Source organism: Chiloscyllium plagiosum, chromosome 9 (genome assembly GCF_004010195.1).
Source record: "Chiloscyllium plagiosum isolate BGI_BamShark_2017 chromosome 9, ASM401019v2, whole genome shotgun sequence".
NCBI lineage: Eukaryota > Metazoa > Chordata > Chondrichthyes > Orectolobiformes > Hemiscylliidae > Chiloscyllium > Chiloscyllium plagiosum.
The window spans coordinates 9,788,090-9,800,279 of record NC_057718.1 but is presented as its reverse complement, the minus strand read 5'-3'; the positions used below and the strand labels follow the sequence as shown (position 1 = coordinate 9,800,279).

General features: G+C 43.0%; 1 protein-coding gene across 2 annotated transcripts in view; it reads left to right on the top strand.

Annotated features, from left to right (window-relative positions):
* Positions 1-324: 324 nt before the first annotated feature.
* ccdc28a (coiled-coil domain containing 28A) overlaps positions 325-12,190 on the top strand; it is a 29,249-nt gene continuing 17,383 nt past the window's right edge. The window contains exons 1-2 of one of the 2 annotated variants that reach the window (XM_043695351.1): positions 325-697; positions 10,679-10,860. In XM_043695351.1, the coding sequence (XP_043551286.1) occupies positions 10,709-10,860 (152 nt within the window). In that variant the 5' untranslated portion in view covers positions 325-697; positions 10,679-10,708. The remainder of the gene's footprint in view (positions 698-10,678; positions 10,861-12,190) is intronic. The other variant, XM_043695350.1, reaches the window with a different exon arrangement.

The following is a 12,190-nucleotide window of genomic DNA, read 5'->3' as shown; positions in this document are numbered from 1 at the left end:
GTAGTTCCTTGTCTTCTAAATACTTATTGAGGTGAATTATCTCTTCAGAACTTGTTTTATTACTTGTGTGGACTCATACTGTATGTGGACATTGATGTCTACTTTACATATACTCTTTGAAGAATGTGAAAGCTTTGGGCCTGCTTTCACTACTCAAGCTCTTTGCCCAGGTTTGTTCTCTCTCTCCCTCACCTGTACCCTGTCCTCCAACAGCACCTGGCAGCCGACGCAAGGCTCTCCGGGTAATGTAGTTCCTCTCCTCAGGATCTGTATGCGCGCCCGGCAGGCGAGAACTACAACTCCCGCCATGCCCAACTGCGTGTGGGAAGCTTTCCGGGGTAGAGTGCGCAGTGGGTGGTGCCATGGCAACCAAAGTCTTACCCTGCTAACGCGACCTGGGGAGTGAGAGGAACGGGACAGTAGGTTCCGTTCACACCCTCCGGAGACCGGGAGATCGAAGAAAGGTTGATTCGGCTGGTTGTCGCGGTGGATGTCCCTCCTCCCGGGCGGTGGAGGTGGGCCTTTCTCTTCCCCCGAAGCTTCTGGGCCTAGGCCTTCTTCCATGGCCTTTCCCCCTGCGACTGCAGACACACAGACCGTCACCCCGGCCACCCGCCGGCCTCGCTGACCCGTCATGTCCTGGGCTAGTCCAGCGCCATTCTCTGCAGCATAGCGACCAGCAGGGCTGGGGATCCCGGTAAGGAAAGCGCCCACGGTTCTCTGTTGTGTCTGCCTCACTATTTTCCACAACCCATCACGGATCACTGTCTCCAAGTTGGTCTCTGCCCTTTTGGGAGGATCATCACCGGCAGTGAATATATCGACAGACCAGGCAATCGATGGGCCACGGGGTGAATGTGGGCTGCATTGCATGACCTACTACTCTACTCTCCTCCTTATCTCCAAAGTGTTCTGCAAACATCCTTCCTCACTAAAATAAAAAGGGACTTGTATTACTATAGTGCCTTTTACAGCTATTAGAAAGTGCAGAGTATTTGAAAAGTGGCTCATTGCAAAGTTTCTTCTGAAAGAGAACGTATCTGAAAATATAGCATTCTTTCTGCCTCCCCCTGGTAGGTTTGCTTCTGTGTGGTCCAAACAAATTGCGATGAAAGTGCTACCAACTAAATTAAGTTAGTACTATATATCTTTCAGTTCCTACACTTGAATACACCAGGAGCTTTGTATTCTTAGTGGATATTTTTCCTAATCAACCTGTTCAGAAATTATATTATATACTTTTGGCTTGAAGGTACTGTGCCACAAGATCCCTAGGTGTTTTTGGTGGCAAATGCTTTTATCAACATTACAGACCTCTGTAACAGGTGGGACTTGAACCTCAACCTTGTGGCTCAAAGGTTGAGACACTACCACTGCACCATGAGCCCTCAAAAGCCTTTTCAAACTTGTTTATAACATGCTAAATTGACCATGCTAAATTGCCCGTAGTATTAGGTGAAGGGGTAAATGTAGGGGAATGGGTCTGGCTGGGTTGCGCTTCAGCGGGTCGGTATGGACTTGTTGGGCTGAAGGGCCTGTTTCCACACACTAAGTAATCTAATCTAATAAATAAAACTCTGTTCAAATGTAGTATGTTTGATTTGAGTAATTGCCATTGCTTAAATTAATGTCTCCATTTGTTATCACATGTGTCAGGATAATGAAAATGTTGTTTTGCATGCTGTACTGGCAGATTGTACCATACCAAGTGCCTCAGGGTAGCAGAACAGAGTGCAGAATATAGTGTTACAGCCAGGGAGAAGGTGCAGAGAGAGAGGGAGCTATCAAAATTAGCATGTGAGAGGTCCATTCAAATGTCTGATAACAGCAGGGAAGAAGCTGTTCTTGAATCTGTCCATACAATCATGATATCTTCTGCCTGTGGGAAGAGAGTATAACAGGGGAAGGAGGGTTCTCGATCATGTTGTTTACTTTCCTGAGGCAATGGGAAGTATAGCTGGAATAAATGGATGGAAGGCTGATTTGCATGATGGACTGGGCTGTGTTCACGAGTCTGCAGTTTCTTGCAGTCTTGGGAATAGCAGTTGCCGTGCCATGCTGTGATGCATCTAGATAGGATGCTGCCTATGGTGTATCTATGAAAATGGGAGTCCTTGTGGATGTGCTGAATTTTCTTAGCCTCCTAAGGAAGTCAAGACATTTTCAAATATGAAGTAGTCAATTATTGTAGTGTAAGAGGGAGCTCTAGATCTTTCCTATGAGCTTTTAATTTTTGGTTGATATTTTTATTTTTAATTGACATGTTGGATAAATTTATCTCTAACCATCTGCTTCTTTAATTGTCAATATCTTAGATTAATGACCTTGTGAGTTTCTTTCCAGCTGTTAGTCACATCATTGGGTGGCACAGTGGCTCAGTGGTTAGCACTGCTGCCTCACAGTGCCAGGGACCTGTGTTCGATTCCTGCCTTGGGCGACTGTCTGTCTGTGTGCAGTTTGCACATTCTCCCCTGCGTGGGTTTCCTCCGGGTGCTCAGGTTTCCTCCCACAATCCAAAGACGTACAGGTTAGGTGAATTGGCCAAGCTAAATTGCCCATACTGTTAGGTGCACTAGTCAGGGGTAAATACATGATAGGGGAATGGGTCTGGGTCCATTACTCTTTGGAGGGTCGGTGTGGACATGTTGGGCCAAAGAACCTGTTTCCATACTGTAGGGAATCTAATAAACAAAGACTTAACACATCTTAAGTGTTCCCTTCATAACCTTGAACTTGTGCATCTTATCCTAACATATCCAAAAATATTGTGAATTTGCTTTTTTCATCCTGTTGTCGTGTAGTTTTAAAGTAACTGATCTGAGGCATCACTGTTCAAGGCTAAATAACCCTAACTGAAACAGTTGTTTCTTGTTGCCTTTCCATGCAAGGTAGTCTAACTCCACATGACAGGAAAATGGCAGTGCTTTGCTGGGTTATCTGATCTCATCTTGCTTGCAGTGGGGATTACATGTCTTTCTAAACCTGAGTGGGTTGAAGGGCAAATTCACTTCTTATTTTTATTGCTGTCAAATAGCACTTAACAATTAAGAAAAGATTAACCAACTTGCTGGTTACAGATCACACTTGAGTAGGTCCCTGGGATAGTGCACTGAATGGCAGCTTGTATTGGATTAAAACCTTGACATTAATTGGGAGAGGGACAAGGGAATGAACATTGTTTGAGAAATAGTTGATTCTTCTCAGTAGTCTAATGGTTTTGATGAAAGATGCGCAATTTATTTGTATATACTTATATTAATATGACTTGTGGAATTTAGATTTCAAAATAGATGCATGTGGCTGTTGGCTAATTCTGTGAAGGATTTTCTTTTTAAAAAAAAATGTCAGAGTCCTTCAGCCCAATGATTAAATCCAGCGTGTTGTCAGAGAGCAAATGACTGTGAATCATGGTGGTACTAATGGAAAGATATTTATATTGTTGGACTGATAACGGTCTCTGTAGAGAAAGCATGTAAAACTATTAGCTTTGTTTTCAGTTAAGAAGACCCTGAGACAAGCAAGCTTCTAAACTTCTCAACCCGCAAACTTGCCTTCCTGACATAGCCCTCGATTCCTTGTCTATCAAAAATCTACTTAACTCTGCCTTGAAGAAAATTCTATGATGTAACTTCCACAACTTTCTGGGAAAGAGAATTCCACGAACTGCCAACCTTCAGGGGAAAAAAGAATTTACATGAAAGGAGATGTCGTCATCTTAATCTGTCCTACTGTAACATTAAATTAAATCAATTGGTTACAAATCTGATGTTCTGACTGTGATAAAGGCTGTAAGTGATTATGTATTTCTTTCAACCTCTCCTCAGTATCCCTACAACTTGTGTGTGATAAGCTGTTCTTCTTTAAGATGAAGAACAGAATCTGTTTCCTAGTGTCTATCACTGAATGGAGGTACAGTATATTGGAAGTGTAACCTGCTGTAGCACAGAAAACGGATTGGTACTGCGAAAGTGAATTATATTTGTCAAGACTGACATCACCAAAGGAGCATACATATTGGATAATGCACAGAATGCGAGGTCTTGACTTTGGGGAAAAAAAAATACAGGCATGGACTATTTTCTAAACAGTGAGAACATTGATGAATCCAAGGTACAAAGGGATCTCTGGAGTGCGAGTACAGGATTCTCTAAAGGTTAACTTGCAGGTTGAGTCCATGGTTAAGAAAACCAATGTAATGTTGTCATTTATCTCAAGGGTTGGAATGTAAAAGCTATCAAAATTAGCATGTGAGAGGTCCATTCAAATGTCTGATAATAGCGGGGAAGAAGCTGTTCTTGAATCTGTCCATACATGTATTCAATCATGATATCTTCTGCGTGCGGGAAGAGAGTGTAACAGGGGAAGGAGGGTTCTTGATCATTTTGTTTACTTTCCTGAGGCAATGGGAAGTATAGCTGGAATAAATGGATGGAAGGCTGATTTGCATGATGGACTGGGCTGTGTTCACTAGTCTGTAGTTTCTTGCAGTCTTGGGAATAGCGATGTGCTACTGAGACTTTATGAAGCTCTGGATAGGCCACATTTAAAGTACTGTGTTCAGTTTTAGGCCCCACATCTCAAGAAGGACATACTGACATTGGAGCATGTCCGGCGCAGATTCACATGGATGATCCCTGGAATGGCAGGCCTAATATACGATGAACGTCTGAGGATCCTGGGATTGTATTCATTAGAGTTTAGAAGGTTGAGGGGAGATCTAATAGAAACTTATAAGATAATTCATGGCTTAGAAAGGGTGGACGCTGGGAATTTGTTTCTATCAGGCAGTGTTACTAGAACCTGTGGGCACAGGCTTAGAATTAGAGGGGGTCAGTTTAGAATGGAAATGAGACGTTTCTTCAGCCAGAAAGTGGTGGGCCTGTGGAATTAATCGCCACGGAGCGCAGTGGAGGCCGGGACGTTAAATGTCTTCAAGGCAGAGATTGATAAATTCTTAATCTCGCAAGGAATTAAGGGATACGGGGGGAGTGTGGGTAGGTGGCGCTGAAGTGCCCATCAGCCAAGATTGAATGGCAGAGTGGACTCAATGGGCCATGTGACCTTACTTCCACTCCAATGTCTTATGGTCTTATATTCTCTATTCTTTCCCAACCTTGTACCGACTGTAGCACAATGGGTAAAACGTTGGGGGAAAAATAGAGAATATGTACAGTACTTTGGTGATGTCAGTCTTGGCAGTTGTAATTCACTTTAGAGATCCCAAAACCTGTTCTAGCCTGCGATGTTTGAGAAGATTTGTAGATCAGATTGAAGTTCAGGTTGTAAGTTTGCTCACTGAGCTGGTAGATTTGTTCTCAGATGTTTCATCATCATGCTCTGTAACATCATCAGTGAACCTCCGGTGAAGCACTGGTGTTCTGTCCCGTTTTCTATTTGTGTCTTGATCTGTTAAGGTGGGTGGTAACATTTCTGGCATCATGGAAGCCCACAAACCTACCGACACACTGAAACAGATACTGATGAACCGAAAGGACCCTGTATCAGCAACTAGCAAAACAAATGTCATTTACAAAGTACCCTGCAAGGACTGCAACAAACATACATGGGACAGACGTACAGGAAACTAACCACCAAAAGACATGACCCTCTCTCACTAGTATCCTGACACACGGACGAAGAAGGACACCACTTTGACTGGGACAACACATCCATCCTAGGGCAGGCTAAACAGAGACACGCACGGGAATTCCTAGAGGCCTGGCATTCAAATTGGAACTCCATCAATAAACAAATGGGCCCCATTTACCAACCTCTGAGAAAAAGATTCTGAAACGATATCACCCACCTTAACAGACCAAGACACATAAATAGAAAGTGGTTCAGAACACCAGCGTTTCACCGGAGGCGCACTAATGATGTTACCTAGTATGGTAATGAAACATCTGAGACGTCAGTGAGCAAACTTAGAACCACTTCTAGCCTGCCAAGCACATTAAACCCTGCAGAGCCAATACAGTTATGGGGTTAAATATGTGTGCCAGGTTAAACTATTACAAGTCATATGATGGGATGAAAGTGAGACTAGCTTTTGGTCAGTTTAGATTCCCTACAGTGTGGAAACAGGCCCTTAGGCCCAACAAGTCCACACCGACCCTCTGAAGAGTAACCCACGCAGACCCATTTCCCTCTGACTATTGCACCTAACACTTTGGGCAATTTAGCATGGCCAATTCACCTGTGCACATCTTTGGACTGGGGGCAGAAACCGGAGCACCCGGAGGAAACCCACACAGACACTGGGAGAATGTGCAAACTCCACACAGACAATCGCCCGAGGTTGGAATCGAACCTGGGACCCTGGTGCTGTGAGGCAGCAGTGCTAACCACTGAGTCACCGTGTTACACAACACAAAATCAAAGAATTCTAAGTATTTCTGGGTGGATATCAGAAGGCAACAAGTGAGGGAAATGCATCGACAGCAGTGATGTTTGAATTTTATATTGATCTGCAATGCAGCAATAGGCCAGTGACAATGTGAGAGATGCAATTTGTCTTTAACTTTCTAGCCTGCACCAGAAAAGAGCTCACTTCCTTCAAAAGGATGTTAATATTACAGGCTATTCAGTCAAAATGAGGCACCTTCTATTTTGTTCCACCATACCTTTATTCGCATATATTCTTTCTGCTGGTATATTTATCTTCCCCTTAAATATATCTATGCTATTCGCCCTATTCTGCTATTCTAATGTATTTCTCACCTGACATAATCTACATGTGGCTCCAGACCTACAGCAATGGTTGAGTGTTAACTGCCCTCCCAGATAATTAGGGATGGACAGAGTTGTGGATAGTGCCGAAGGAAGTTGTGGATTACAGAGGGACATGGATACGCTGCAGAGCTGGGCTGAGAAGTGGCAAATAGAGTTTAATGCAGAAAAGTGAGAGGTAGTTCACTTCAGAAGAAGTAACAGGAATGCAGAATACTGGGCAAAAGGTAAACTTCTTGGCAGTGTAAATTAACAGAGAAGTTCTGTGTCCTGGTGCATAAATCCCTGAAAGTTGCCACCCAGGTTGATAGGGTTGCTAAGAAGGCATACGGTGTGTTAGCTTTTATTGGTAGGGAGATTGAGTTTTGTAGCCATGAGGTCGTGCTTCAGCTGTACAAGACACTGGTAAGTCTGCACCTGGAGTATTTGCATACAGTTCTGGTCTCCGCATTATAGGAAAGATAGAGTCATAGAGATGTACAGCACGAAAACAGACCCTTTGGTCCAACCTGTCCATGCCAACCAGACATCCCAACCCAATCTAGTCCCACCTACCAGCACGCGGCCCATATCCCTCCAAACCCTTCCTATTCATATACCCATCCAAATGTCTTTTAAATGTTGCAATTGTACCAACCTCCACCACTCCCTTGGGCAGCTCATTCCAAATACGTACCACCCTCTGCGTGAAAATGTTGCACCTTAGATCTCTTTTATAACTTCCCCCTCTCACCTTAAACCTATTCTCTCTAGTTCTGGACTCCCCGACCCCAGGGAAAAGACTTTGTCTATTTATCCTATCCATGCCCCTCATAATTTTGTAAACCTCTATAAGGTCATCCCTCACCCTGCGACGCTCCAGGGAAAACAGCCCCAGCCTGGTCAGCCTCTTCCCCTAGCTCAAATCCTCCAACCCTGGCAGCATCCTTGGAAATCTTTTCTGAACCCTTTCAAGTTTCACAACATCTTTCCGATAGGAAGGAGACCAGAATTGCACGCAATATTCCGACAGTGGCCTAACCAATGTCTTGTACAGCCGCAACATGACCTCCCAACTCCTGTACTCAATACTCTGACCAGTAAAGGACGGCATACCAAACACCTTCATTATTCTATCTACCTGCGTCTCCACTTTCAAGGAGCTATGAACTTGCACTCCAAAATCTCTTTGTTCAGCAACACTCCCTAGGACCTTACCATGAAGTGTATAAGTCCTGCTAAGATTTGCTTTCCCAAAATGCAGCACCTCTCATTAAATTAAACTCCATCTGCCATGCCTCAGCCCATTGGCCCATCTGATCAAGATCCTTTTGTAATCTAAGGTAACTTTCTTCGCTGTCCACTACACCTCCAATTTTGGTGTCATCTGCAAACTTACTAAGTGTACCCCTTATGCTCGCATCCAAATCATTTATGTAAATGGCAAAAAGTAGTGGACCCAACACCGATCCTTGTGCCATTCCACTGGTCACAGGCCTCCAGTCTGAAAAACAACCCTCCACCACACCCTCTGTCTTCTACCTTTGAGCCAGTTCTGTATCCACATGGTGAGTTCTCCCTGTATTCTGTGAGTTCTAACCTTGCTAACCAGTGGAAAGGATTCAGAGGAGATTTACTAGGATGTTGCCCAGTATGGAAGGAAAGTCTTATGAGGAAAGGCTGAGGGAACTGCGGCTGTTTTCGTTGGAGAGAAGAAGGTTGAGAGGTGACTTAATCGAGATGTAGAAGATAATCAGCGGGTTAGATAGAGTGGACATTGAGAGCCTTTTTCCTCAGATAGTGAAGGCTAACACAAGGGGACATAGCTTTAAATTGAGGGGTGATAGATTTAAGACAGATATCGGGATAGTTTCTTTACTCAGAGTAGGAGGAGCATTGAATGGCCTGCCTGCACCAATAGTAGACTCGCCGGTGTTAAGGCATTTAAATGGGCATTGGACATACATATGGATAATAGTGGAATAGCGTAGGTTAGATGGGCAGAGGATTAATTTCAGGTTGGTGCAACATCAAGGGCCAAAGGGCCTGTACTGAGCTGTAACGTTCTATGTAAATACTGGACTAGCCAATGATGCCCTCATCCTGTGAATGAATTTTAAAATGCTTAAATATTCCTTGTAGTAGCATGTCGTGTTTGTTAAGACACTTTCCAATTCTTCTGAGCATTTATTACATAGATGTGGTATGTTAAATCAGTAATGCAATGCAATGCAATGGTTATGTTTTTTTTCCCCAAAGTATCTGTTGATCTTCTATATTCAGGTGAATTTTAGTTCTTGTTTCTGTTGCTGGTTCTGGTTCTCTGCAATGGAGAGATAAAGGTGAGTGAATATTTTGTAGTTGTGGCTGAGTTGTCAGCCAGAACAGGATCTTCAGCAATCTGAGGTGTGGGCTTTCCTCGTCATTTCCAAATCCACTGAATCTGTATTTTGTATTTAAGTTATGGCTGCTAGATCAGAGACATTGATTTTGCTATCTGAAGAGAAGGGAAGACCGAGAAGACAAGTAATTATTTGCCCACATGAGATTAACTCCAAGCTGAAAAGTTTCCATAGTCTCAGAGGACCATAGGACTATTGTCCCATTAGAGAGAGAGAACTGGTGGTGGTTTAATCTAAACATCACCATACCTCGTGTGAAGTTGAGAAGGCGGGATGTTCATGGTGACCTCAGCCAGAGTGGGTGATGAAAGCAATTGAATGCATTTTAAGATTCTAAGACAAGGTAGAAATAGCTTTTTGACATTTTTTCAAAATACTTCAGATACAATAAAGTGCTTTTGCAGTTTAATCATTGCAGCAATGAAAGAAAAATAACATGCATTTATATAGCACCTTTTGATAACCTCAAGAATTTGCAAGCTAATGACAACTAATGATGATTTGGAGACGCCGGTGTTGGACTGGGGTGTACAAAGTTAAAAATCGCACAACACAGATGCTCCTTCATCATCAACCACCTGATGAAGGAGCGGCGCTCTGAAAGCTAGTGCTTCCAATTAAACCTGTCAGACTATAACCTGGTGTTGTGTGATTTTTAACATTGGACAACAAATGAAATACTGTACATTAATGGAAATGCAATTTGCTGATAGCAAGCTGTCACAGCAACAATGTGATAATGACCAGATCATCTGTTTTGCTGATTTAAGGGATAAATATCGCCCAAAGTATCAGGCATAACACCCCTGGTTTTCTTCAAAGTAACATCATTAGATCTTGCCTGAGGGGGAGGCATGCTTTAGATTAATCTCTCAGCCAAAAGATAGCACCTTTGAACCTGCCTCAGAAAGATCAGTCCTGCCTTCTATGCTCCAATGTTGGAGTGGGACTGGAACCTGATGATCTGATGACTGCTACCAACTGAGCTGCAATTGGCAGATAAGCTCTTCAGCAGGAATGCTTATGCTCGACTCTCCTGCTCGCCTGATGCTGTCTTGACTGGCTGTGCTTTTCCAGCACCATACTTTTTGACTCCGATCTCCAGCATCTGCAGTCCTCACTTTCTCTAGATAAGCATGGTAACCAAGTTGTGTGCTGCTAAGTTATTTTAGATATTTTCTAATCGGCTATTCAGATGTTATGGCACACCACTGGAGCACGGGGACTTGAACCCAAGCCTTCTGACTCAGGTGGTGACACTCCCACTGTGTCACAAGAGCCTTTAGTCATTACTTTAAATTCTTTGTGTTTAAAATTGCTACTGACAATTTTAGAAATGAAATTTTTGATCTTATTTCTTTTTTACTGTTTCCCACATTGTTTGATATGTTGGGCCAAATAGCCAGCTTCTACACTGTAGAGAATCTTATCTAATCCATCACCTTTGCTAACTTTGCCTTCTCTAAAAGCTTAAGTTGAATTATTATTATTGGAAAATGCAACTGAGGTAACAGCTGATAGCTAGGTTATTTTAAGATCTTTTTAATATTTAAATTGCTTTCCTGCAGACAGACTTTTCTCTTTGAAAAGTCAGCAGAATGGAGGAAAAGAAAATGAAACGCAGGAGCCCTAAAACCTCTACACATCAGCATCATCCTCCAGTGAGCAACAAGAAAAATACAGTACCCAGTAAGAGTGTGGGCTTAAGCAGTGGCACACAGACAGCTGTTCCAAAACAGAAGCTGAAAAGGTAAAGGTTTTTTTTAAATTCGTTCTTGCAATATAAGCATCTGACAAGGCTGCGACTTATTGCCCATTATCATGATCCCAATGAGTGAAACCTGGCTAGTTGAACCAATTTTTTTTACTCAACCGTGGAGGTCAGTTCCTGAACACAGGCACAAAGGTCTGCCAGTGTATTTTTAAAACTATTGATAAAATGTTTATTAAATAAGATTTAAAAACAGGAACTATATTACAAGAGACAAAAGTTTAGAAAGATTTCAGAAAAGGATTCAAGCTTGTGCTTTTCTGTTTATCCCAGAGTTATCTTTAAAACATCAACACCTCAGTGAAGATTTACTACCATCTCAACACTGGGGCTTCTTGTTCAGGCTGACACAGCTGCAACTGGTTTCCTTCTGGCAAATTTTGAACACACTCACCAGATGTGTCTTTTTTCAGCTGGTATCTCTTCCTGAGACCCCTAAAACAAACTGCAAACTTAACTTCAGTGTCCCTATGCTCAGTTTGCAGTAGCTTGCAGGATTTTGTACTCAAGTTTAATGTAACACTCCTGCACCCCTGTTATCAGCCAACAGTGTAGTTTTTTCTATTATTTTCAAATGTATCAAACTACTAACCTCTAACCTTTAGAAGGTTAAAGCGTGATCTGATTGATGTCTTCAAGATGTAAAGATAGGGTAGATAAATGGGGGTGGCATGGTAGCACAGTGGTTAGCACTGCTGTCTCTCGGCACCAGTGACCCAGGTTCAATTCCACCCTTGGGCAGCTGTCTGTGTGAGTTTGCACATTCTCCCTGTGTTTCCTCCCACAGTCCAAAGATGTGCAGATTAGGTGGATCGGCCTTACTGAATTGCCCATAGTTCCCAGGGATGGACAGGCTAGGTGGGTTAGCAGGGTTACAGGGATACGATAGGAGAGTGGGTCTGGATGGGTTGCTGTTTGGAGGGTTAGTGTGGACGGAATGGCCTGCTTCCACACTGTCCCGATTCTATGAATGATAAACTATTTCCATGCTAGAATTAGTGTCACAAAGCTAGTCCCTTTTTTTCCTATAAGCTGTTCCTTGGCTCAAGGAGACTGTCCCTCTGAAAAAAGATCAAAAAAGATCCAATCAGTCTGGTTTGGTACAGAGATAAAAAGGATTTTGAGAGGCTTTTTCTTTATATGTAAACAGATGAGACTTCAGGCAAAATGGTCATGTTTTAGAAGAGATCTGTATAAAGAAAGGAGAGTGGTCACCTCTTGAGCTGAGCAGTTTACTTCAGTCTTGAACTGATTGGAAGTTAACAAAGGAGCTGCGTGGAAGCTCTTCACCCCCCCCCCCCCCCCCCCT